Source organism: Stegastes partitus, unplaced genomic scaffold (assembly GCF_000690725.1).
Source record: "Stegastes partitus isolate 25-593 unplaced genomic scaffold, Stegastes_partitus-1.0.2 Scaffold158, whole genome shotgun sequence".
NCBI classification, from domain to species: domain Eukaryota; kingdom Metazoa; phylum Chordata; class Actinopteri; family Pomacentridae; genus Stegastes; species Stegastes partitus.
Genome location: NW_007577889.1, coordinates 70,606 through 98,520, shown reverse-complemented (window position 1 = coordinate 98,520; position 27,915 = coordinate 70,606). Strand labels below are relative to the sequence as shown.

The following is a 27,915-nucleotide window of genomic DNA, read 5'->3' as shown; positions in this document are numbered from 1 at the left end:
CTCTCAGCTTGGTGGTTTCACATCAACTGGTGTTTATCACAGTCACGGTGCCTGTTAACTACTGTTTATACATTAATTTCAGTATGATCCTTGCAAAAATAAGTATTTATAGTGCTGTAAGAATCTCTATTTTAAGTATCTGACACATTTTTCTCAGCCAGTGTTATTGTCAGAGTGTAGGTTTTTCTTTCCCTTTGAGCCACGTGGTGTACAATTTTAAATAGACAAAATGTTTACATTTGCAAAGATAATTAGAGACTGTAAGTACCATTTAAAAGGGCAGAGGGGAGTTTTTCCAGACTTGGCAGCAGCTGAGTTGTACACAAAGGTCATTCTTTTTTGCAAGGGCTGGTGAGGTGGTGGTTTGTACAGAGAATATGCATAACTGCTAAATACTCATCTGGAAGGAAGTATGAGGCTGCACGGTAATAAGGGAGGCTGTCATTCAATTTGAAAAGCCATAATTCAAGTCAAGGCAGAATATTATGTTTCTATAAAATTCCCTTTTATAGAAAAAGAACATGAGCAACATCCAGAACACAGTTTTCTGAGTGGTTCACCAATCAACTGGCATGTTGGGCAAAAGACTAAATAAAAACACAGAGGTCTTTGCTGCACTATGCTAACAGTCATTTGACTATTTAAGTATTGCAGGATTCTCACACTATAAATTGTATATTTTACATGCTGCCCTCTCAGAGCAGCCCACAAACCACAATCCCATCTACCATTGAACACCAGCATATATGAAAACATCTTTAATCACTCATCTGTAATCATTTACATTTTAAGTAACAGCATGAAAACCTAAAATAAATAGTCAAACATTAGAACAGACAGGAGATGTGAGACAATTTCTCCAATGTGACAAATCTTACAAAAATTTTCTCTACAAATTTTCCTAAAAATATTCAATTGATAAAAAAATTTCTACAGAACATTGAAATTGCATAAAGCAACAATAAAACCGAGGCACATGTGAAAGAGGGTAAACCTACAGTGTTGGAGGTTCAAACAACAACAGATCAGAGGCCTTCAGAGGCCCTTCACCTCCCACAGCAGGATCTCATTATAAGCCACAGAGAAGAGAAGCGTCCCAGAGGGGGAGAAGTGACACGTCTGCAGTGAGTCACTGTGCTGCAAGAAGTCCTGAAACCTGCCGCTGGTTGACTGGATCAGCTTCAGCACTCGCTCTGAAAGGAGATTAGACGCATAGTGACAATGTTATGACACACACGCTCCAAACTCGCGACAGTAGTTTCTTTATTGGCACCATGTGGTGATAAATAATAAAAAAAACAGATCAGAGTTTACCGTTTGATCCCACAGCTACGAGTTCACTCTTGGAGGAGAGGCTGATGCATGTGGGCCAGTGTGGAAGGGCAATCTTTTTTATTATCTGCAGAAAAGTAAACTATATTGTGTGAGGTTCCACACACCTCTGGTCCTGTACAGATACGAGAAAATTCATATTGGTAGAGCAGTGAAGAAGGGGGACAGCAAATTGTTACCTGTTTTTTAGTCAGGCTGTAATAACACAGCTCCTTTTCCACTCCATAGCCAGTGTAGACCACCAGGCTATAGTCTGCTGGGCAGAAGGCAGCCAAGCTGGGTGGTAGGCTGTCACCCTGCAACACAAAGAGGTCCCAGAATTATTATATACACAGTGGTCAAAAATAGGCCGAGGTTAATTTGAAGCTTTTAAGTGCATATCTGTTTCCTTCCAGTACCTGTACCAGTCTGCCCTGTATGGAACAAAAAGCAGGCTGAAAAATGAATGTAGCCTCAAAATTAAAGATGAAATAACAAAGTTTTTTTTTTATTTTTTTAAATGTATTCATGCTGTGTATTTTTGAGGTCTAACAGGTAAATACATTTCCCTCCACTAAACTCAGCATTGTTAGCTTTTGCATCCATGTTTAAGTTGTTTGTGGATTCTCAATTATCCAGGTCGTGGTAATTAAGGGGCTTCAATAAAAAGCAACTGGACTTGTCTTTTAGGTTCTTGCTGTGACTCACTTCATGTGTGAGCTTGTTAAACTCAGACTTTAAAGGTTTACTACTAGCTGTAATATTTGTATTTATTTTAATGTTGCACTAACAATGTTAGTCTACTTTCAACATTCTCTCTTAGTCCTGGAACTCAAATAATGTCTTGATGCTCCCCAAAAATTTCTATTTCTATTCAAACTTTTATAAAGTATGCCAATACCTCTTAACAAGAGGGATATTCAATACAGTTGAAACCAGAAGTTTACCTACACTGTAAAAAAAAGACATATAACCTTTTTTTCCCCTCAGTCTGACATTAAATCAGACTAAACTTTTCATGTTTTAGGTCAGTTAGGATTACCAAAATTCTTTCTATCTATAAATATTTCTCTAAAGAATAATGAGAGAGAGAGAGGCTTTTTTTTTGTAGAGAATTTGTTTTACTACTTTCTTCAAAGTCAGAAGTTTACATCCACTAAGATGCCTTCAAATTATTTGGGAAAGCCCAGATGATGATGTCATGGCTTTGGAAGCTTTTGATAGGTTCATTGACAACATCTGAGCTAATTGGAGGCACACCTGTGGATGTATTTCAAGGCACACCTCAAACACACTGCTTCCTTTTGTGACAACATGAGAAAATCTAAAGAAATCAACCAAGATATCAGGAAGAGAATTGTGAGCCTCCACAAGTCTGGTTCATCCTTAGTCTGATTCAATGTCAGACAGCGAGAAAAAAAAAGGTTATGTGTCTTTTTATACAGCGTATGTAAACTTCTGGTTTCAACTGTATGCGTGAGGGAAAGAAATAGGGAGAGACACGGCAGCACTTTGGAGTGACATTTCAGTCATTATCACGTATTATCTTTTAAATAGTAGATGTTACCGCAAAATAGGTCGGCGCAGGAAATGTCAGCCAGTCGAGCAGGTCGCACTTGTCTCTCAGCCAATCGGCAGCCCACACACTGACACGTCTGTCCACGCTGGCAGCCAACCACATCTCGTTTCCCTCTAGTCCAAAGTTCTTGCACTGGGAATTAGAAGATAAAACATCCTCAGCACTGATAAAATAAAATGTCATAAAATGTCACAAGAACCAAAGAAAGAAAGAAAAATCTTCTCTAATGCTGCTTTAAATAGCTTCACGTTGGATCTATAACTTTGTACACTGTAGCTGCAGAGTTAATAAAAGGAAATGTCAAGAAATTCTTTGTATGAAGGGCAGGCAGAAAACCCTGAAAAGTTTGAAAACTTAAAGACACAGAAATGTATTCAGTGCCTCTAAAACAGGAAGTGTTTTTTTGCCCCTGTCCAGTAAGTCTAAGTTATCAGTCAACATCTGAAAGTTGGCTGAAGGATGCTTCTAAATGGGTTGAGGTCATTTGGAGAGATTGATCCATGATGGCTTCATACAAATAAATGTTGCTTTCTATTACTATAAAATCGTGAATTTACAGTATATAACCAGTTTATTAAAGGGATTCATTTTTGCACTATTCGGTTAACTTTTTCAATGTAGCAGTCCCCAGCAAACAGAGTTGATGTGCTTTTCCAATTGCATGAGCTGCACTATTAGTCCAAAGCAAATTTTTCCACATTGTCAAGAGCCAATCATCTTTACAAAATAGTCTCTGCTGGAGCCCTTCGATCATTTGGATCAGCTGTAGACATTTTTGTCACCACGTTTTATGGCCATGGGAGTCATTTTTCTGGAGATATTGAACCCTCAAAATGGCTTCCCAGGAAAACGTTTTTTATTGAGGGTGAAAGACAAGAATCCCCAGGTCTGGAGACATGAAATTCTCAGAATTCAACCAAAGTATTTTACACAGCTTCGTTTTGGGCTCAAAATAACAAGTACACTCTGTGAATCTCTGATGGTAGAGCAACTATCTGAAATTGCAGGAACTGGCCCTACTGTGCTGTCACTCTGATAACGCTTCTCTTCTTGGTGGGGTTTCGGTGAACCGACCTGTTCATTCACGCACTGAATTGTGGTAATCATCGCTCCTTTGTGGTCCCTGATTACACGAATAGTTGCTCCATTTACTGGGCTGCTGACAGCTACCAGACCATTCCTCCCTGATGAAAGGATCACATGACCTGTAGGGAGCCAAAACAGTTACAAGGTTAACTGGATGAAATACAGCAGATCTACTATAACACTAAACTTTGCTGCAAGCACAGGAACCTGATTATGAACCTTGAATTCAAAGGAAAGTCTTCCTCCCGACTAATCTGTGTTGGTCATTTATACATAATTCTATTAAACCACTACAGTAGTAACTATTGGGACAAATTAATAATTTCCATGAAAGAATCAAGTAAAGAAGTAGATGGTGACAAGGAAAGCTGAGGAAAAGTACGGTGGCCCAAAAATCACATTTGAAATGAAATGAAAAATACTTTATTCATCCCAGAAGGGAAATTCAATTTTATTTAATCACAAACTTGTATAATTACTGTAAACAAATACAGTCGATGCACAGTTTTCATACTGCAGTCCTCACTGACCGTTAGCAGAGTACTGGATGGCAGTGACAGCCACCTGATGGGGATGAAGCCTCAACTCCATCTCTGTCGAGGCAAGTCGGAAGATCCTCAGGGTCCCGTCACTGTATCCTGCAGCCACACATGTGCTGTCTTTACTGGAGGAAGGACTCCAGCACACACAGCCGCAGGCCTGACCAAGAGATACAGACAAGGTCGCTTTCAAGTACACTCAGATCTCTTTTCATTTCTAACATTTCCTCAAGCGTATTTTCTCACCTGGTTGAGCACCTGGAACTGCACCACGAGTTCGTAGCTGGAGGTTGACCACACTCTCACACTGCCGTCCTCACTGCAGGTGGCAAAATGGCTCTCATCAAAGCTAAACACTACATCATTCACCTGGACAACAGAGGGGGGAAACACACAGACAATGAAGCCTCCCACACAACAAGCATGTTCTTTGGCTGAAGATATACACAGCAACCTGCATTACACTGTTCCTGTTCTAAACTACATAAATCTCTGCATGCACATTAGTCACGTCACACCCGCCACGATGAGTAATTACTCAACCTGTGGAAGACACTGAAACATGTTAAAAGTCTCAACAGTAGGGAATGAATTTGTTGCAAGAGTGCAGACAAAGCATGGCTGAGCATCAACAAAAAAAAGTATGATGTCTCCAAGAAACCTGTCCTGTGCAGTGACAGCTGACAGAGTAGTGCTTCTCTCCACAGCGGTTCTAGCGCTACATAGATGAAGATCCCAGCAGTGCTCATCAGGAATGTTAATAAAGAAATATATACATTCAACAATGCTTATAATATGACCAAAGAGCTTCGTTTTGCTAACTTAAAGTCCCAGAACGTCCTTATAAAAAACAGATTAACGCTACAAAACATGATCATTCATCTGTGCCTTTATTCTTGTCTATAATCATTTTAAGTTAACATACTACGCTATAGCTCAGCTGGTTGAGCTGGCGACCTGTGTACAGGGGCAACAGTCCCCGATGCAGCGGCCATTGGTTCGAATCTCGCTCATGGCCCTTTGCTGCAAGTCCTTCCCCCATTCTTCTCCTCCACTTTCCTGTCTCCATACAATAAAGGCAAAAAGGCAAAAAAAAACTTAAAAAACATACTGCATTAAGATATTCCCAGTGTGCGTGGGAAGTGACAAAAAGTTGCTGCTTAAAAATCTTTATTTCATGCCAAAAGGCTCTGTGAAAATAGTTGGGTTCACCTAAATGAAAAAGTAAGGCACACCAGTAAAACCAGTTAGTGTGAAGTCCTGCCTTTACTGCTGGAAAACACAGCTTCCTCAGAAGTCACATCACAACACTTCCACTCTGCAGGTGCTACACTCTCCAGCTGCCTTCACAATTAATTTTCTTCTTCTTCTTTTTTTAATCATCATTATTTACTTTACAAAACATTTCCCTAATGGGCACAAAATAAAGAAGAACAGAACAAACCAGAGTAGAGAAATAAATGAATGTGTAAAAGAACTAAGAATAACAATTAAAAACACTAATAGGTTGATAACAATTATTGGCAAGTATTTATTCCTTAAACAGGGTTTTCACAGTCTACAAGCCCTAAAGACATTTTTTCTCTCTTTCTCTGAATCAGCCTTTGAATTTAATAAAGCCAATTATGTGATGATGGCAGCTATTCTTTAACATTAAAGCATGTACATAATCAAATACTTTCTGTTCCTCCAAGCTCTGCGGACTTATTTTTATCCTTCTTGAAACTACCAGAAACTCAAAATTGCTCATTTGTAATTAAATATGAATTAATGGTGTTGCCATCTGCTCACTGAAATGTCATCAAAAAGTTTTAATTGCCTCCCTGCTGTTTCTTTACTTTTCAGCTTTATTCCTACATTCTGAGCACCTGCTTCTTCTCTGATGATCGCCTTTGATGTGTAATTGAGAGGCCCTTAACACAGACTCTCAGTGCAGACCTTTGGATTTTAATACTGGCAAGAAAAGCAGACGTTAATGATGTTTTTTTTTAATTTAAGTGAGTCAGTGACACCCTGTAGAGCTTCTGCAGGGTTTTCTCTAGTGCAAGACAGCGAAGGCCAGGATGACTGACTTGAAATTATGAACAACCTGGCTAATGTCAGAAGAAATTATTAACTTTTAATATAAAAAAGTGACACTGTCTTTTAGGAACACAGTGGGAAATATCTGTACTACATGTATAATACCGTGTCTCTGTTTTGAGCACTTCAGACGGTTCGATTCTTCTCTATCAGGGATAATTTTAGGCAAGTGAATGGTTAAGTTGGCCGGATTCTATTATCCTAAAAATATGAAGCACCATTTTCAAAATGAGGAATTGTATAAATGGGCTGCAAGGTGGTGCAGTGGTTAGCACTGTTGCCTCGCAGCAAGAAGGTCGCCAGTTCACGTCACCCGGGATCTTTCTACGTGGAGTTTGCATGTTCTCCCCGTACAGCGTGGGTTCTCTCCGGGTTCTCCAGCTTCCTCACACAGTCCAAAAACATGTTGAGGTTAATTGGTGATTCTAAATTGTTCGTAGGTGTGAATGTGAGTGTGCTTGGTTGTCTGTCTCTAAGTGTAGCCCTGTGATAGACTGGTGACCTGTCCAGGGTGTCCCCTGCCTTCACCCTGAGTCCAGCCCCCTGCGACCATAGTGAGGATTAAGCGGTGTATAGATAATGGATGGATTTAAACGTATAAATGTAGTTCTCATTTGAGCTGCACTGATTTTGGTAAACAAGACAAAGAACAAATCAGCTCTTTCATTGCATTTTGTACAGCTAAGCCATGGATGATTCTTTATCAAACAAACTAAACTGGCCGCAGATTGATACTGCAGTTTATTTGTTAACAAAACACATATTACTAGTGTAGCTACAGCTTTTAGTAGATATATAACCACGAATAACAAGTGTCATTGCATGAGGATGTTGTATATTGTAGGAATCTGTTTTCATCAAAATCAGTCATGTGCACATGGTTATTTTTCATCTCCCAGAGCTTCCATCGGTACCTTGGTCTTGTGCCCGCTGACCAGCCGGATGTTGCTGTTCTCTGCCCAGCTGATGTACCAGAGGGTTCCAGCTGTGGTGCCAACAATGCCCATGTCCATTGTGGTATCAAATGCTGCACTGACTATCGTCCCGTCCAGCATCACCTCTTGTTCCAACGCCACCGTTTTCCCACTGAAAGACAGACAGAGGTCACCGTGATTAAACAAAGACACTTGAGGTTTAAGAAGATCCACATTTACACTGATTTCTTACAACTGTTGTGCTTTTTAAAAATATTTATTTTTTTACATGACAGAGAGAACAAGCTAACTAAAAGTGGTTGAGCCAGGAGGAGGGCAACCACCATGAACACTGTATTTATCCATAATGACATATTTGTATAACACACCTTGTAATTGAGAGAGCCATGGAGAGCTCCTGCCTTAAGCACACTGAGGTCTTTCACAGTAACTGTTAAACAGCTGGATGATGTACTTCAACACACATTTTATTAACTGAACATAAAAAAACAAAGAAATCTACAGATATCTCGTGCAAAAGCAAGCTCGGAGGCTTTCTATGCTTGATGTACACATTCTCAGCCACTCTGTCTTGTCGATCACTTCAACTTCTCAGATAGATCTCACACACAGCACAGATCAATCCAGTGAGGGCCATAGTAAAAGCTACAGTTTCTGTTTATTTAAGTATTTTGCCATATAACCACAAAGCAGAACATTTCCATCCCTATACTTATTGGTAGGGAAGGAGTTCTTTTCATTTCTTTGGTGACTGTGGCCAGATGGATTTCAGCTTCATCTGTCTACAGCATGTTTTCAAAATGGCTGATTTAACTGGATTTAGCTTTGCACCCTTCTAACATTGACTTTTATGATAAAGTCACATAAAGGGTTCCTTCCGATAATGCATGTGGACCATGCACTTAAACCAAGACATCTTAATGACAATTCACAAAGTGGATATTGCAAGCTGGAAGCATTTTGCTACCTTTATAAAGCCTTTCCCTGCTCTGTAGGCATCACTCAGCTTTAGAATGCATCAAGCTGTAGAACTTTCATCAGCTGAAAGTTCCTAATGACCACTCATGCCTGCCTTACAAGTCATAAAGAGTCAGTTAGGGCCCAACCAGTAAATGAAATTATGACAAGCAGATGTATGCTGAAACCTTTATGCATTATTCGAAAACATTATGCAATAACATTTGGAGAAAGTTAAATATTAATGTGTTTTTTTAACTATACAAAAGACACTAAGGGAGACCAGTAAGAAGGACAACACTGTTTCTTAAAGCAGCTTGAAGAGCTAAGTGTGTACAGCAAACTTTTAGTAAAGTAAAAGGAGGCTACTTTCAAGAATCTAACATTTTAAACATTTTTGCTTTGTTTAAATTTTTTTGCCTACTGCAGCATCCCATATATGCTATTTCATGGTTCTGATGTGTTCAGTGTTGTCAGCGCTGTATAAAATATTGCAGATAAAGAAAAACCTTGAGTAAGTATGTGCGTCACACTAACTGATAGGGTCTGCCAAACACTTTGGCTCACCACGATGCGAGACAGCTGAAGTCAAAAACAAGTCGTACTGATTATAAAACTGATTAGCATCATTGACAGAAGGAAAAACTAATTTAAAATGTATCCAGAATTGAGCATTTTGCAACAAATCAGAAAAACATAGCCCCTTGAAACTTACATTAAAGGACTGACTAATACTTTAAGCTCATTATGAACTCATGAAGTACATCTGCCTTTCCCAGAACTCTTTGATACACACTATAACATAGCAAGGTGGTAATACAATAAAAACAATGATGCAGAATGACCTGTGAAAACTATGGTATGAAAACACAAGGGATTCTGCAATGTGCAATATCTTTATGGGAGGAAAACAGTCAAATTTTGATAAGTATTTTACCTTTTGCTTTTCAGTTCTCTGTGGTAATTAAATTCAGACTTAGGATGGCATGTATATGTGCATCACAAGGGATAGTCAAATAGGAGAAGACTGACAAAATAAGACACAGGAAAGGGGATTAGAAAATGAGCTACAGACCTGTCTTCTACATTGGAGACCTTTTCTTGAGGCGTCCCCTCCTGTACAGCTTCTACCTCCCACTGCCGCAACCAGCGGGTGTTGCTGCCTGTCAGCAGACGGTTCCCTCGAGACAGCAAGACTCCTACACCGAGAAACCATATCAATCTAGCTACCATCTATACAAGCTCTGGACTAAAATACATACATGATACATGACTAAACAAAGAATGTTCTGTGCAGTTTTTGTGTGTGAAGCCACTTCAGACTATTTAGCTAAAGATACTGCCAACTACATGTTCAAAATATGCTGAGTGCCCGTTTGTACCAATCTCTCCCTCATCGGCCTCCCAGGTCATGAAGCATCGCTGTGTGTTGACGTCCCAGACGCAAACATGTCCTCGATTTGTGCCAGTAAACAGTAAGGAGTCCATGTGGTAGCAAAGAGCAGTCAGCTCCACATCACCCACCTCTGCTGGTGTTTTCATCCTCTGGACCTACATGGGGGGAAGAACTGTGAATCCTTATGTACTAAAGCAGACACAAGCACAATCCCTACCTATTTCATAGCTAGATATGTTCTCTTTACACTCCAAATGTATACACAACGCATTTTAAGCCAATACAAATGACAAGTTCAAGAAGTCATAATTATACAAAGTCCACAGGTAAATAACAAATGAACAAATTCTTTCATCTTCTCCTGAAAACTGTGTTACATGGTTAAAAGCTCTAGAAAAGGCAAGTAAATCTTAAGTTGTGATTATATGTGTGGTTATCGATTCACTTACCTGGAGCTCGACATTCAGGCCCTGTGAGTGGATGAGGCAGAAGTAAGCACCTTGACTGCCCACGCAGGCCATTTGGCTGTGTGCTGAAGGGCTGAAGGCCGCATCGTGGATTGGACCTGATACACTCACACTAGACAACAGCTGGAAGTTCTTTGTGCTCCACAGAGCTACCTCTGGGTCAGAGAAGTCTCCTATAAGGTGTTGCGAACAACCAAAGGTAAATAGCAGAGTCATTTATTATTGTACCAATGGCATGTTGTCTGTATATTATTTGTAGTCAAGAATTCATTTTAAACTTGCAAAAAACTGTTTTCACTGAGTGACGCAATTAAGTTTTACTGACCGACAGAGAGAAAGAAACGGTCGTCCCTGGAAAACGCAAGACACTGCACAGCCCCCCAGTGGTGAGAGATGGTGTTACGACAAATTCCTTTCTGGACGTCCCAAATGCAGATGAGGCTCTTGCTGTCGTTACTGCCACCAGCTGCCGATGCCACCGTCTGTCCAGGAGAGAAGACAGACACAAAACACCACTGACTACAAAAACACAATACAGGTTAAACACAAAAAATAAAGGAAATGTAGATGGAACAAGTTGCTCTTATACTTTGATGGAGGAGCACTGCGATTTTTTTTTGGCCACTGATAGCTCCTTGTGTTTAATTTTATATCTTTTGGGACATCTAAAGTGTTTTCAATGGGATTTGCTTTGTTTTAAGAGAAAACTTCTACAACATCACCAGCTGCACCCACACTGTTTAAATGAAGGAACCTATGAAGCCATGTTAGGAAGACCAGACAGACCTGACTGGACCGTGATGTGAGTTCTTTGTTTTTACTACACACATCACTGTCCCACATACAGTGGAGAACTGAAAAATGTACCTGTGCATCATTTGTGACTGCAAGACAAGAGATCTCCTCGCTGTGGCCCTGAAAGTGTCTCTGACGTCCTGTATCCAGGTACTCCACCACCACCACACAGCCGCAAGAGTATGCGAATAAACCTGCAACGGAAATGAATACATTATCGATCATGTTAATGAAGGCTCTGTTTTATTTATTCATTAATGTCATTAATACTACCCCTGTTTAGCTGCTATTCTGTGTCAGAATGGCTGCTTTGAAAAAGGTCTAATACTGGACATAACACTAGACCTAATACCTTGTTTTAAAAGCTGACATGAGAGATAAAGTATTTTCTGTAATTCATTTAAACAGCACTTCCATTTAGGTTTAAATTTTAGCGTTCAGTCCAGCTTTAGTCAGTGTTTGGTGTGCTATGGATTATTTTTTACCTGATCAATGTTCAAGCAAGAGCTCAAAACCTTAATTAGAATTAATACAAACATACACAGAAACCTAAAAATCATTACCTCAGGTGTAATTTGCTGCAATAATTAAGCACCTGGATACAGACGGTTTGCACATAAAGTGTTCTCACACAACATCTCCAAACAATTTTTGGTTTTCCAATGTATTAGGTTAACCTTGGTCAGGGCTCCACACCATGTTGCCACGCCCGTTGCCATTATAGCCAATCACTGCTTTCAGCTTTATGCCCTCTTCTTGTGGTTGGGGAGCTACAACAGCCTGGAGCAGAGAAAACAGTCAGATAAAACCACAAACACAAATACACTCAGCGACTGCAGTCTATCATTACACAAAATGCTCTTTACCTGATCAAGGCAGGAGGTCTTGAAACGTGGGATAAAGTGCCTGTAACAATCTGGACGTACTCGCTTCTTCTGTTTCAAATGAACTAAATGACAAAGTACCACATGTTAAAACAAAACACAGTGAAGGTTCAAATTTTCCATAAAGAAGAAAAAACATCATAAAATTCAGTGGTAATGCCATAAAAAGCAGTTGGCTATATACCAGTGTCCATGCCATTGGTGTTCAGGGGAGACATGTGGACCAGGTCTGTGACTTTGAGGAACGAGACGGCAGAATCAGAGGAAGAAACCCGATTAGTGGCCTCGGCTGGAATGTTCGGGATTGCCGGAGAGTCATCACAAATAGACAAGGAACCCAAAGCTGAGTGACACAGGAGAGAAAATACTGGTAACAACTGGTGCTATTTTACCAGGAACAGTTTACTCCACTTTCTATGAAGGTAACTGAACAATGAAGATCACTCATGGAATTATTTCTGAAAGCATCCTGACTTTGTTGTTAACAAACAACAGTGGCAGGGATACTCTTTGTATATGCAAATTTAATTAGCAAGGTTGTGTAAAAAAAATTCTGAGGCTGTGTCATTGTTTACAAGAGATACATCATGTTAATGGCATGTGCATTTCCAGCAGAGGTGTGATCATATATTTTGTATACTGGGGGAGAATGAATGCAAATGTACTATAATTTATCATTCTTGCACTGGTCAAAGTACAGTTCTGTCAATACAGTACCACTGTCTAATACCTTACGGACAGACTAATCAATAATCAAGCGTTTAAGGAAATGCTTAAGGAGAGAAATTTGTCCACATCTGAAAAATGTCATACTGTCCAAACCATCACCATTTGGAAAGTTACACATTTCTTTTTTTTTTGTTTTTTGGGCTCCATATTGTATTGTATTGACATGGCCAGTGAGGAATTTCCCAGTTTGAAGGGCTGATGAAATGTCACCACAATGTAAACTTTATTTTTTATTTTTTCTAAAGTTGATTACTGTCTTCTTCACTTGCATGATCATGTGTCTTTGCTCCTCATATTGACAGACAACTCCAAGGCAATCTAAACACTTTCATTTAACTTCAAACCTTTTGTGAGCTCTTCAGTACTGAAAAATGAACCAGATGTCTAAAAAACCATTTCGTGGATAGGGATCAAATTACTTTTTAACCATTGCAATTTAGGTATTATTTTTCAAAGGGGCTGCATCTCTCACACAGTTCGTTCAATACCGATGTCAACCTACACACCTCAAAGCTGAGACTTTGATGTACTATCCTTTATTCAAAGCACAGAGCCTGAAGAACAAAAAGTGTCTCCATACACTTGTCACTTGGAACAAAACATAAAAATGAAGACAAGCGAACACACACAAAGCCGCTGATGACATTGTCATCAACAGCGAATAAAATCTGTAAATTGCATTAAGTTTGGTATTGAGTTTGCGACTGTGTAGGAGCAAATCTGTTCTTTTTAGCTGACTCTTCAGCCTCTGAGACTGTATGAGCTGATTATGCCATTGGTAAAGTTACAACAGAATTGAAAACTTACCTCCTTGGTCCACTTGGTCAGTGGTGCTGATGTCCAGTCGTGGTGGCGAGGAAGGGAGGGGTGCTGCCTGTCGAGGCATCCCATTGGACAGCCGGACTCCATTTACTTCAGTGTCTGGTGGAACTGTCACATGAAATCACAACATTAACTATATATTTGCAACTGCTACGAGTAACTGCATTATTTATATTTTGTATTTTTATAGCGAGACTGTGAACTCTAAATAAGATACCTGTTTTCGGAGCTGAGCTGTAGCTTACTCTGAGAGGTGAACTGTAAGTGAAGACAGAGTGGATGGGACATTTAGCAATAAACTCATGCAGTGAACCACACACATTGGTGAGAAAAATGAAAGAGTGATTATTACCAGCTGTCAGTCAAAGAGTCAACAGGATTTGCTAAGAAGTCCCAAAGAAATATGGCGTCTCCGACCGAGACGACGCCCAGCTGGTCAGGGGTGAAACTGACTTGGCGAATGGGCTGACTGTGACCTATGAACATCTGGTTCAGAAAAAACACATTTCAGCTACTAATAACACACAATCAACTAACAATACTCATACAGCAAAATTATATGAAGACATATTTTTTACAATGAGAATCAGTGAAGTGTTGCAGCACATAACTGGTCAGTTGTAACTGCTCTCATAATGGTATCATTTGTGCAGAAATTACAGTCAGACAGATTAACAAGACCTTAACAAGACCTGACTCATAATGACATAGTTCACAAAGTGTGCCTTTTGGAAGACACTAAATGTGCACATTTAATGGTTAGATAACTTGCTTGCAGAGTAGAAACAATTATATGATCAATTTGTTGATTCACAAACATTAACAAAAAATAATATGATGTTGTAGTCACTTTAAAGTTTATATGTACACATCGGTTTTCACAAGATCTGTAAATTGTAAACTTGTGTTGTTCAGAAGACATAAATAGCATTTATCAGTCACACAGACAACAACTTGCTTACCTGACTCATACTTGTAAAATAAATAAAGCAACAGAAGGACCTTTATCAAAAATAAAACTTGTAGTTTGCATCCCTGTCAGTGGTATTCATTCTAAAAGATATTAAATATTTAAATGTTGACTACCTGTGAGTTTGTATCGAGCTGCATGTTATAATCCCAAACTTTCACAGCATTGTGTCCGGCTGTCAGCAGGAATCTACTATCCTCACTCACAGCTAGAGACGAGCACTGGTGTTTGTGCACCTTGGACACCTGTCAGAAGGACAGAAATCCAGTCAGAAACAAACACTCACACAAGGATCGGTTGAAAAAAAGGATCAAATGACTCAGTACACACAGAACTTTCAATCTCATATTACTGCTTCTATTTTCAGACATATTTTCAACAACATTCTTCTAAACCTGTCAGCCTCTTGTCATAAAGAGTCATACGGCCCCCGATAGAAGCTTAACCCAAGCACTCTATCCTGTTTTCAAAATCAAATTCTTTGTTCCTTTAAAAGCAACCAGAACCTTTTAGGGTGAACTACGTGTTCCTACTGATTCACACTTTAAGGTCAGTACCACCAAGCGCACATTGCTATTCCTTATTTTTCAACACAAGTACTGACAGAAACTAGATCTTCTCGTTTCACAGGCCTTTCCAGATCTCAAGCAAACGCTCAATCTCTGACCTTGTCAAGCCATTTTTGGATTTTAGGACTTAAGATGGTAAGCTGATGTGCAAAAGATCTGTGGAGTTACCTCTCGGAGCAGACGGCCTGTCTTAGTGCTAACCCAAAGGATCTTGTTAGCAGATGTGGCAACTAACAAGTGTTCGATGGAGGCCGGAGAGAAGCAGACCTTCAGTGCAGAATCCAGACGGGGGCTCTCTACATCCAAAATACTCACATCTACATGTAGCACCTGAACAGAGAAGGTACGGGTCAATGTGGAAACATATGAACACAATAGGCACCTTGACCGTGTGCAAAGCTAGGATGATGTGATGCACATATTAACTGGTCAGAATAAAAACTTACAAACATACTGTAACATCTACTGTATGCAACTATGTTCCTTTAAAAACCCCAGAAGCAGAATCACACATAACCTAAATGGTGATGTTCTATTACAATATGACAAAGGAGTTGGTGTTGAAAGGTAACAGTGTACACAATACCTCATCCAGAGAGCGTGCATCAGCGATGGTTACAATATACTCAGAGGGACCAACAAAGGCCAGACAGCGGCTGTCGCTGCTCACTGAGAGAGCGTCTGGAGCACGCTCAGTGCCACGGGCCACCACATTACCTAAACAGTGAGGTACAGAGTGAATCACACAACACTCGTATTGTACATGGCTTCATCATGTGCTAATTTGTGGCTGTAATCTAAACCAGTCAGCTATTGAATAACTCACTATATCAAAGCAAATTCATGGCATATCTGGATAAGACAAAATTGCTTTAGTTGTGGTTTAAGTTTAAATTCAGTTCTTTGCCCACAATTATTCACAGTGTGTTTGGGGAAAAAGAAGGAGCAACATTTGATGAAAAATACACCTTCCCAGCTGTTAAGAAAGAGGGTAGAAATATCCTGCTTGGGGTTATGTGACAGCCAGTAGCACAGGAAACATTTCACAGACAGAGGGAAGACCCGGACTATCTAAAGCAGGCATCAAACTCCATGAAGTACTTCAAGAAACACAAGGTAAACCTTTTGGAGCGATCCCCACACTATCCTGATTTGACAATCCTTAAACATCTGTGAGTAGATCCTAAATGTGAACTTGACTGTGACACCTTAAAAGTATGTAAGAATTGGAAGCAATCTGCAAAAAAGTGGGCAAAATACAAAGTTAAATTGAATTTTAAAATCAAGTATCTAAAAGCTCTTATAGCGCAGGCTATAAATAGTGTTAAGAAGCCTTAACTTTTCACGACGTTGTAAATGGAACATACCATTTATGGAGAGAGGCCAAACTTGTGTATGCCACCCTTGTGTATAAGTAAGTGGATGCATTATATTACAATAAGTTTGTCAAATTCATCAAATTTTTGTTATAGAACAGTTAATAAAATTTGACAGTGTGCCTGCATGAATGTTTACTCTATGACTAATTGCATTTAGGTTCACATTTATGATACCAAATTAAAACACATGATGTACAGAAAGTAACTTTGTGCATTTGTATACATACATGCAACTTTGATCACATTGTGATCTTCCTCAGAGGAGTTGTAAAGTGCCAGAGAACCCTGCGAGTCAGCACTGTACATGAACTCCCCATCCGCAGAGAAGGCCAGACCCACCACTTCACCTCTGTGCTGCCTATTTACATTGGTACAAAAATAAAAGCAGATATTATTCTCTATCTACATAGCAATTATGGTGTCATGTGATCATTAATTGAGCCCACGCAGGTTTTTGATATCTTAAAAAAAACACAGAAATTGCTGCCACCAGAGGCACTTTCAAGTTAGTTACAACATACTGATGTTCAGCTAGCAGCTTCGCACTGGAGATGTCAAAGACCCTGACGATGCCGGAGGTGAAGCCACAACAGAAGGTCTGCTCACTCGGATGGAAGGCCACAGAGCAGGGGCTGTCCTCGGACACAAAATCATACAACTAAACACAGGAAACAACACAGACTTGTAATTAAACAGTACATATTCTCTTGAGCCCTATAACTTGTTAAGTATTTATTAATAAAGCATTCAAACAGTAGGACAGAGTTCTAATAAAAAGCAATATGAAAATATGTAGTTGTGACATCGGTTGACCTGATGCAAGGAATCCATATTCCAAATGCGCACTGTGCCATCAGAAGAGGCTGTTGTGAGATGCCGATGAACTCCATCCACACTGAATCCAAGCACGGTGTCTGTGTGTGACCTCATAAGTGTGTTATAACCACGGCTGCTTACATCAAGGAAACCAAGGTTACCCGTAGAGGTGGCTGCCAGGACCTGCAGGCTGTCAAATGAGGCTGACACCACGCTCACAGGTCCTTCATGCTCTGGAAAACAAGAACACGAGTTATTTTCCAAAGAGCAGATTTTGTCTTTATTGGTAGGAACATCAGTAGACAGTTGAAATAACAGCCAAAACACATAACGTGCACATAGTGTACATCAGGTCTGCTTGATTTTCATCATTTCTGCTATTTTAAACAGCAGCCCTGCTGGCACCACTAACAAATTTGAGATAAGAATTACGAGAAGAAGAAGTTGCAGCTGTTTTATTTTTTCACAGAGCCAAAAGGAGTGGCTCAATCCAATACTGTGTATCCTATTAGATTATAAGTTAATATTCAAACACAGAGTATATTTACAGCATTGTAGGTTAAAAGACTTAGAACATTGTTCCTTTCTTTAGAGGTAAAGAAATTATGCTGAACATGACTTATGATATGGCTAAAAAGGAAAGAAGGGTCCAACTGCAGACCTCTCTCTCCTGATGCTCTTTGTCCTGTGAGCCAGTGAGGTTTGAGGAGGTAAAGTAATATCCCATTGGATGAAGCAGCTTATATAAACCTTTGCTTGTGTCACCTTACAGTCCACAAAAACACATTTCTGAACATATCTGAGTCAAGAAATAATCAGTTCTGTAGTTCACTTTTATTAGACCAAATTTAAAATTCTGGCCCAACTTTCATCAGGCAAGGACAAATTCCTAATAGACTGTGCACCTTAAAGCTACACTGGAACTTGCATTTTTTTCTGTAATAGGTTTTACATAAATGGAGTGACAATTATCAATGTAAAGGAAGGAGTACCATAGCTCTTATTTATCCCCTGTGGTTTGTAGTCATAGCAAAGACATACTGATAATATCTTATTATCACCAGTGGGTCGTGATAATAACTGCTTAAGGAAAGAGGTCTGAGAGGGGTTGTTAAAGACGGTGTCGAAGAAAGTCATTCCAGTGAGACAGTCAGTGCAAAACTCCTAACTTCTAGTTTCTTGGTCAAAATTGACATTATTGGGATTGTTAACCAGGACAGAGGCAACCTGACCAACACACCCCACTGTGAAGAAGAATATGACTAAAAATACAAGAACTAAAAATTAAAACGCTGTCCGTTCAAGGGGCAGCATGGTGTGTAGTGGTTAGCACTCACAGCTTGCCTCACAGCTAGAAGGTGCTCGGTTCGAAACCCGGCCTGTGTGGAGTACACAGAAAGACCCCAGGATAAAGCAGTGTATAGATAATGGATGGATGTCTGTTCAAGGGAGACTGTTTATGACTGTTTGTTTGCTGCAGGTAAATGTCATCTACACTCCACTGTGCCTACCAGCCTCCAGGAAGACGGCAGAAAAATCATGGGGCCAGAGCCGCAGGAAGCCATCTTCAGAGCCGGTGGCACAGAATGATGAAGACACACTGATGCTGTTGATGGCAATGCCTGGACCTGAGGTGAAACACACACAAACACACACACACACATATATATTTTTTTGTGAGGACATAAATTTGTTTAAATGTTCACATTCTGAAGGTCTCAACTCCCTTTTTGAGGACAAAAATCCTGTCTCTGTAGCATAAATTATCAAATTTTAGATTGAAGAGACCTAAGATTAGTTAAGTTTAGGTTAGTTTTTCATCATGCCAATTTATGCTTTCTCATATTCTCTCGCTTCTAATGACCCATGTGTCATCATGAAGGATCTTCTGATTTAAATAAAGGCAGCTCGAGTTGAGGAGTATCAGGAAGACAGGAGGCATACAGTGAGGAGACACAGAAGTATCGCATGTGGAAGTCTTTTATCAAGTGACATGACATATAACCTTTCTAAATGTCTGTTTGATTTGACAGGTGACACAACTACGCAGCACTTCCCAAGTAACTGCAGTTGCTTAAGACTGACACTACAGAACATAGGATTTCTCATTTGGCAGCACTGGCTTCTCTATCCTCACATCTCTCTGTCTCACACCTTTGCTAGGAGAAGTTACAGAACAGACACAAGTGAAGGAAACAAGGAGACATGAAAAATAATAATGAAAAGCACCCTATTGTTAGGGTAAATGTCCAGGAAAGGAATTTTAGTAAAAGTAATGTCCTCTGAAGTGCAACACAGGGTTCTCACAAAGTTTTTTCCTCTGCCCAACCCCTACTTTAAAATACTAAATAACAAAGACTTTCTCTGTCCGACTGATTTCAGACCCACCTGTGTTAAAAGTCCATTTCTCTCTGTGCTCTGCGTGCTGCTGCTGTGCAGGCAACAGCCTCCTCACATTTCTAATGACAACCCTGCTGTAGTCAATCTCAAAGATATGGCCACTTCGACTGCTGACAAATCTATGGGAAGACAGTCACAGATGGAAAAAATAAATAAATTGTATAGTATAATCTGTTAACATTAGAATTTACAGAGGATTCAGATTAGATTTAGGCTTGTTCCAGGGCTAAATGAACCCAGTTTCAGTGATAAACTTGTGTACTCACAGTGTTCGATCATCAAGATGCTGGTCAGAAGAGCTTCCCTCCTCAAAGGCCACATCGGTGAAGTCCATTGAGTGGTATTCACCCAGGTTGACCGGACAGGAACGCAGCATCCCATTTCGCACTCGCCACAGACGAATATTGTCACGACCACATGACACCATCCTGAAAGCAGCACACTCAGATCAAGCTGTGATCTCAGTGTTGAAGTGAGCTCTATTTCGTTCCTTCTGCTTCAGCTTGAACCTTTTGACCTATTCCCAGTTTTTTTTAACCAATGTCTTCTATGCCCTCCTGCACACAGAATACTTGGCAGAAAATGAGTGTGAAAAAAACTTGTCCAGATCAATCTGCAGGTTTAACATCTAGATCTGGATTTGTCTTTGAAGAACACCTGATTCTATAAGGAGGAATTCTCACTCCTTAATTCCTCCTTATGTCCACCAAGGTGCCTTTTAACAGCACAGTGGGGAGTGTGACTTTTTCTATGCCTGAACACTCCCCCTGAATTCAGCCTGACTATGATGCTCAAGATTCAGATCAACCTGATCTGTCCTGAGGGCGCAGCACTGTGGGAGCCTTCAAATGGACTGCCTGTCATTGCAAACTGCCATAGATACCATCCATGAATAATATTATGTTAATGTGGCATTCAAACATAGACATGACACTCTTCACTCTATATGTAGTAAGTGACATAGCTCTATGGCATATCACTGTATGTTGTCTCATCTCAGGAACCTACTCCCTCCTCATATTTATGTTGGTGCTGTCCAACAATTAATCACGAGTCTGACAGCAAAGTCAAGTCATGGTTATACATTTAGCATGCTGAAAACAACATATAATGAGCCAAAGTGCTTTCTAGTAGGGAAATTAAGTTAACTAACAAAGTCTAAAAATTGAAGTTAAGATTCTAAAATTGTATTTCTTAAACATACTTTCTTGTCTAATTCAAATATTACAGGTAAAGATGCTAATGTGCCCTTATGATTATGACTTTAAGAACAGTAACCTGGTATCATATTATTCATTTATATTGGTTTTGCTTTTTTCCAATATGTATTTATGCTTATACATATTTTTAGATACATATGAATTTAACTAATTCCACTTTTATAAATTAACTATTAACCCAGGAGGTGGAGGACGGTGTGTTACAGCCACGCCATGACTACACAAGCTCTTAGATTTGTATATGAGCGTATTGGAAAATTAAAAAAGAACAGTTAAAAAAACGCTTTCGAGAACTAAAAGTGTTGCCAATTGCTGTCTAAAAACATGATACAGTCTATACAGAATGTATGATGTGTAGAGAATTGGCTGCCAACATTAATATATAAGGCTATTAGAAACAGAGCAGATGTCACCAACATTTACCGTTTCCACGTTAGCTCTCAACAGATGGGCGTAAGTGAGGACAGGGAAATAATCGATTTGAAACAATGCAACGAGAAAAATCTGAAAGGTTGCAATTTAGGGTGTATGCAGGGTGTCTGTTAAACAATAAAACCAATGCTATAACTTCAGTTTTCTCATTATTTAATCGCCACATCTCATATAATTTGCAGTTTGTCCTAATAAGGGTAAAATCTATTGTGTCAATCGTTTCACAAATTCATGTCACCCTCTTGTAGTGACGGTTTTCATAGTGTGGAAAATTACACAATGAATACTGAACTGAAGTTTGACTTTAATAAGATATTTGTGCCACATTATTCCACCCCCGTAGAAATGGACAAATATGTTTTTAAACATGCAAACATGCACTACTGGTGAAAAAAATGAATCATAACATAAATTATGGAGTTGGTAGAGTACCTTGTATCATCAAAGAAGGTGACCTTCATGGTGTGAATGTCCACATCTGTGTGTGCTTTGGCTAAGACGGTCACCTCTCCACGTTTGCTAACATTCAGAGTGTTCCACACCACCACCATCTAGAAAAGGTTGAATAAGAATGAGAATCATTGGGCAGCTGTGCAGAGTCACAGACTCTAATAAAGGGAGCATGTCACAGCATAGCATGTCATTAAAAATTATGCATATGAGTCAGTCGATGTAATGACATAAAGTGCTGCTTAGCATTGTTTCCATCTTGATCTAATGACACCCCATTGTTCTCTCTACAAATTTAGAGTGCAGCCTGTGATGATTACATTGACACACAAATAATAAAACAAGCTGTTGAATTTTCATGTAGGATCAGCGGAGCTTACTGTTTTGTTGTGGCTATCTTTCCCCACTCCACAGAGAATACCACCGCCGTGTGAGAAGCTTCAAGATGGAACGAGATTAACAAAAAAGTAAGTGTGAGTGAGCAGTGTTAAACAGTGTAAACAACTGTGAGTACATGAGTAAATGTGCGTCCGCAGTTGGTTACCTAAGACAGGATAACGAATGAGCATGAATCCTAAACATGGCCAAGCAGTTTCCTTTGTGGTAGTTCCATACTCGAACGACACTATTGTTGCCAGTTTGTGCTGAAGCCAGCAGTGTTGTGTTGCCATTAAAAGCCAGTGCAGAAACCTGGAGAGAAAACACAAAGATACATGCTTTAAGAATTTATATCATGTTACCTCTATTTACTGAATCTAATCGAAGACTAGGAATTAAGTGAGTCACCTGTGATTTAGGATCGCCAGAATCAGCTGTACCATTTTATACACTGCAAGAGATTCTGCAGATCAACACATCACAGCTCATTTACCTTATCAGTGTGGCCGATGAAGAATCTCTGCTGGTTGGAGGATATCTTCATAGAGACGATAATTGCATGACATGGATACACCACTGCATCGCCGGATTTGGTCCACAGCACCTACGGTGCAATAAAGTACAGCTGTTAACCCTTTTTTAGGGTGACACTAAATGTGTTTTATTTTTGACCTTCAAAAATGGCACTACAGTGTATGTGCAGTTAGGGTGATGAGGGCGTACGCATTTAGTAGTAGCTCCTCCGAAGCCGATGATTCGACTGAGTCTTAGAATGGGGTCTGGGAGCAGCTTCTAAAGAGGAAAGTAGAAGCAGGAAAGGTAAAGGTTTTATAACAAACTCTTAAACGAATTCTTTCATGGCAGCTGTTTTCATTTCACTCTCCACTGTCCTCATCTCTTACCTGCGGTTTGGTTTTGTTGGATGACTGCAGGGAGACAGGACGAGGAACAGGAGTGCACACAAACTGGAACATGACAAGATTAACAGTTTTTCTTATGCTGTTACATAACTATGTAGTCAATGTAGTCAATCAAGGTAGTCAACGATGCTTCTACACCTGCTGGAATGTACAATCTAGTCAAAATGAAGCTTTAAGCATCACCTCTTCTTCACTTTCCTCCCCATGGTTGCTGAGGCCATCATCAGGATGCACGTACACATGAACTCCACCATCATCAGTATCACAGGACTGTCTGGATGGCAGCTGGTGTGAACTGGAGCACGGTGACTCCTGCTGTTGGTCATCAGTATGGCCGAGCCAGTCCCTCTGGTAAGTGGAGACTACATCCAGCTCAGGTACATTGGCTACGACAGGGGTGTGATTCCTCGGGAGCTGACAAGGCAGGAGGAGAAAACCGAAAAAAAACATGAACAGCAGCCTTCAACAAAACTAGATTTGCAGGGTGAAAACACAACTTGATAAGGCGGTAAATGTTTTCAGTCTTACTAGTTTTGGGGTGGTGATTTGCTGGATGAGTGACACACGGTCTTGAACCGCCTTACTGAGGTCGATGCAGCGAGGCCTCTCTCTGACAGGACTTCTTTGGTTGGAGGCACATCCTAAAAGGCAGATATTCAAGTCAGTCAGCTACATTATCATTAGGATTACCTTAAAGTGTTTAGGTTTAAGGAAACTAAATTTTTTTCAGAACAGCTGATCCCACATTATACCTAATTGTCCTGTAATTAGAGCTGTAACAATGAATCAATTATTCATCAACTATTAAATGAATTTACAACTACTTTGATATTTGATTAATCGGCTTAAGAAATTAAGAAAAATTGTGAGAAAAAGAAATCTTATTGATCTCAAATTGAAATATTTACTGATGTCTTTCATCCTCTATGATAGCACACTGAAAATCTTTGGGTTGTGGACATTTGTCATCTTGGGTTTTGGGAGACAGTATTTTCACTCTCCTCACATTTTACAGACCAAACAACTAATTGACTAATGGAGAAATAAAAGAGAGGGAAATAATATTAATTTATTTCTTGGGTAGAGCAAAGTAATTCTAATTTCTTGTTTAAGCAAGTCGGAAAACTTTAGTTTTTTTTTGACAGTATTCACGCAAAAGCAGTAAAACACTAACTACAGGATGAACATAAATGGTCAGCAATGTATTTTGTACTTACTAGTTTCTGGCTGTGGACTTCCTTTTTGTATGGAGTCAAAAGGTAACTTTGTTCCTTCTGATGGAAACCTGTTGGGGGAGGACAAGATGCAGGACTCTATAGTAGCAAACTGTGATTGAGCAAATAACTTTAGTTTTTATAAAACTCTATAATAATCAATGTTATTTTACACAACCACTGTCTTGAGCAAATAAATCTGATCTTGATACACTGTTTAAACAACAGTAGTGGCTGCAATATCCATCCATCCATTATCTACACATCGCTTAAGTCTATCACAGCTAACCAGTCTATCACAGGGCTACACTTAGAGACAGACAACCAAGCACACTCACATTCACACCTACAGACAATTTAGAATCACCAGTTAACCTCCTCAACATGTGTTTGGACTGTGTGGGAGGAAGCCGAAGAACCCACAGAGAACCCACGCTGCACGGGGAGAACATGCAAACTCCACACAGAAAGATGCGAACCAGCAACCTTCTTGCTACGAGGCAACAGTGCTACCAACTGCGCCACCTTGCAGCCCGTGTCTCTCATATCAAAAGGAAAAATCCATCCTAAAGACACACTGACAGAGCTACATAATGCCAATCTGCAGCATGTACAATCATTTTTTATTTTTCATCAATGAGTTTGAGTTCTTCTTGTAAAATAGGTGCAATATTGCTCTGTTAAAACTAGTCAGTTCAGGTACGATGCTGATCCTGACCACTTTGCATCAAAACTTCCTCACTACGTGCATGCAAAAAAAGTGGTTTTGAGTGGATTTTGCCTTTAATACAACGTTCTGTTCCCTGATGAGATAACTGTACCTGATGTAATCATAGAGGTCATGCCAAGAGCCTCCCTTGGGCACAGGAAATGACATTTCTCTGGGCATGGGACCTGTTCCCAGAGAAGAAGCCAGGCCCATGAGTTTGGCTTCACTGAAGGAAACTCCTGATGACAGCGAAGGAGAAAACTGTAATTTAGTCGTAGACATGTTCTGTTAATTGATCTCTTCTATATGCTAAATTCGCCCTTAAAAAAAAAAGCCCTGATGTATTTTTAAAAGAAAAATTTGTTCATTTTTCACTTTTCACAGATCAAACTAGAAACAAACAACCAGTAACTCTCAGCTATAGAAATGAACTGTGCGTGTACACGGCGACAGAGTGAAATAATACATTAAAAACAATGACATCGATAGTTTTAGGGGGAATTTAAACTTCAAAAGTCTTGATGCTCACCTGGATCTAGCAGCAGGTCAGTGGTAAACATGTTTTTCACTGCCATGTTGGCACACAGCTTGACGCTCTTCAGGTGACTGTAGCAGCGCTTGAGGTAGACAGAAAGTGTGTGCTGCAGATCCAGCATCAGACAGGTCCAACGCACTGAAGTTGGAGCTGGACCCACCAAACCTGGATCACACACACATACTCTAAATACTGGCAGCAACGTAGCAATGCATGTAAGATCATTTACTTTATACACTAAAGTAAATTCACAGAATAATAACAATAATAAAAAAAACACGTATGAGCAATGGTTGCATACGTGTGTATGGATTTTACCATGTCTTGCAGATTTGGAAGTGCTTTCATAAACTGAATCCTTTGCAGCACCGCACAAGAACGGAAACTGAAGCCATGTAGCTGTAGACTTGAACTCTTTGAACATGTTGGAAAAGGAGATCCGGATCACCTGGCCCTCCTGTAAAACACAGCACGTAGTGAGAGGTCTTCCTTTCTATCCCCATTTTCTTTTGATTTTCACATGTAAATAGGTTTTATAATAAATGAAGGCTGAATATTTCACCACTAAGCATCTTGATGGGTTTTTATTTTGAACAGCATTGAAACGTACGGACGATATTTAATGTGAGAGAACTTGCTTGCTCTCTGGAACTTCAATGAGATTAAAAAAATCACTTTGAAATGTGAGTTACATTAAAGTTAATAAGGCAGAGTCTGGTGTTAGTCTCCCAACAGATTTCAAAATCAACTCCAATCACATGATGGTAAGAACAAAAATAAAAAGATTCCTTCAATGATAGATTGTTTTGTTTTTATGCCTCAACACGTATACATGTGCAGGTTCACCACAATAAATCAGATCTGATACCTCTGCAGCGACATCCAAGTGGACTACAAAGTATTTCCCGGGGGTGGGCCTGAAGAGAAGGTAGAAGAAGCGCCCCGTCAGCCCCAGAGACTGGTTGATGTTTTTGGGAACCAGGATGTAGCTGTTGGCAGGAACAGGACCCCTGATTCGGTACACTGGACTCTTGAGTTTCTTGTCCTGGGGGATTTCAAAATAGATAGAAAGTATTTGCACTTAATAAAATGATACTCCACCCACAATCTATTTTTTGAGAATCAAACTCTTGACATAAATAAGGAGACAAACTGTTTGCTTATAAAATCCCAAGTAACTAACTGATGTGTGATGTGAAGAAGCACAGTTTATAAGTACTTGGGTACTGGGTTGCTGTTGTTCTTTTAACTTTATTTATAAGGCACGGAGTTTGTTGACGTGCAGGCTCTGCATGTGCACAGCAGAATGAGCAAGACACAAGAGAGAAACATTGAAAAGGGAGATGGAAATGTTTTGACAACAGAAAAAATAGTGTTGAACAAATGCAGGTTATCTGTCAGGACTGTCTTACAACTGTTGCCACCACGTGGGGCCATGTGTCGGTTTTTTTTGCCCTCTGCTCTGTGTGAAGCGCGAGTGTGATGTGCTCTCTGTCGCACCCCTCTTTTTGGGGTGTGTTTTTCACTGTTTGCGAATGTTTTTTAAGTTTTTTTTTTTTTTTTTTTTGTTTTTAATTTTGTTTTTGCTTTGGTTCCCTTCATCTCCTCACCGAAACATCATGTTGTCATTTTTTTTTTTTTTACTGTCTTGTGCAGCTCCACTTGTAGCTGAAACGATTTTAAACAACAGATGCTGTGTTGCCTTAAAACAAAGTTGTGGTCTGACCTACAAACACTTTACAGCAAACTTAGAAGCACAGAGGGATTGAGTGTTTCATATTCAACAGAGAAACTTTTCAACTTTAAACATCACAGGTGTAGAGTGTCAAAAGCTACCGTGTATGATGACACGTCCCCCTCTTTCGTGGACTTTCTCCAGTCCTCAACTCTGACATGTTTGAATATGTTCACGTAGGGATGCTGCCAACCTGCAAAAACACAACAAGGTTCAGCAGCAGTTAGGCTCCACTTTACGGTAACAAACTCATTTATAGCAGCAGTCTCTGTTGTTATATTCGACATGTCCATGCTTTCAGACTATAATTCAAAACTTTAAAGCTCATTTTACCTTTAGAGGCCATCGGTAGATCTGGGAAAATCCACCTGTTGATGTTTCAATCTGGATGTTAGCTACTGCAGCAAACTGACAGTCAACTAAATGACCGGGAAAACTCCTTATTCGTCCCCACAGAGATTAACACGATGAAAAAAAAAGTTTCACATCATTACACGATATGAAAGCTTTTCCAGCTCTCCCGTGTACCGAGTAAACAACAGTCTTTGTAGCTGCTGTTATTACAGCACTTATCTCCTTCCCGCTCCAGCCTCCGCCGTTGCCAAC

General features: G+C 39.8%; 1 protein-coding gene across 1 annotated transcript; it reads right to left on the bottom strand.

Annotated features, from left to right (window-relative positions):
* Window positions 1-495: 495 nt before the first annotated feature.
* wdr90 (WD repeat domain 90) lies at window positions 496-27,900 on the bottom strand. Its single transcript, XM_008279409.1, has 43 exons — window positions 27,643-27,900; window positions 27,411-27,502; window positions 26,443-26,619; window positions 25,893-26,031; window positions 25,569-25,739; window positions 25,152-25,278; window positions 24,334-24,401; window positions 23,645-23,757; window positions 23,300-23,530; window positions 23,099-23,161; window positions 22,920-22,988; window positions 22,690-22,800; window positions 22,363-22,508; window positions 22,199-22,256; window positions 21,801-21,919; window positions 19,983-20,144; window positions 19,705-19,835; window positions 18,828-18,944; window positions 17,314-17,549; window positions 17,022-17,158; window positions 16,728-16,858; window positions 15,708-15,838; window positions 15,290-15,451; window positions 14,669-14,797; window positions 13,935-14,068; window positions 13,800-13,840; window positions 13,568-13,690; window positions 12,216-12,374; window positions 12,014-12,096; window positions 11,825-11,927; window positions 11,220-11,341; window positions 10,678-10,834; window positions 10,335-10,525; window positions 9,872-10,040; window positions 9,565-9,688; window positions 7,512-7,683; window positions 4,762-4,884; window positions 4,507-4,675; window positions 3,965-4,095; window positions 2,879-3,022; window positions 1,512-1,628; window positions 1,315-1,399; window positions 496-1,193 (listed from the first exon to the last, which is right to left on the bottom strand). The coding sequence occupies exons 1-43, from the start codon at window positions 27,653-27,655 to the stop codon at window positions 1,036-1,038; spliced, it is 5,538 nt and encodes a 1,845-aa protein (XP_008277631.1). The 5' UTR covers window positions 27,656-27,900; the 3' UTR covers window positions 496-1,035.
* Between the last annotated feature and the right edge of the window lie 15 nt (window positions 27,901-27,915).

Excerpts from the sequence above, each read along its gene's own strand:
- wdr90 (XM_008279409.1), bottom strand. Across the intron at positions 26,620-27,410 it reads GGGACGTGTCATCATACACG|GACAAGAAACTCAAGAGTCC; the intron begins GTAGCTTTTGAC and ends GAAATCCCCCAG. Across the intron at positions 1,400-1,511 it reads ACAGCCTGACTAAAAAACAG|ATAATAAAAAAGATTGCCCT; the intron begins GTAACAATTTGC and ends ACTTTTCTGCAG.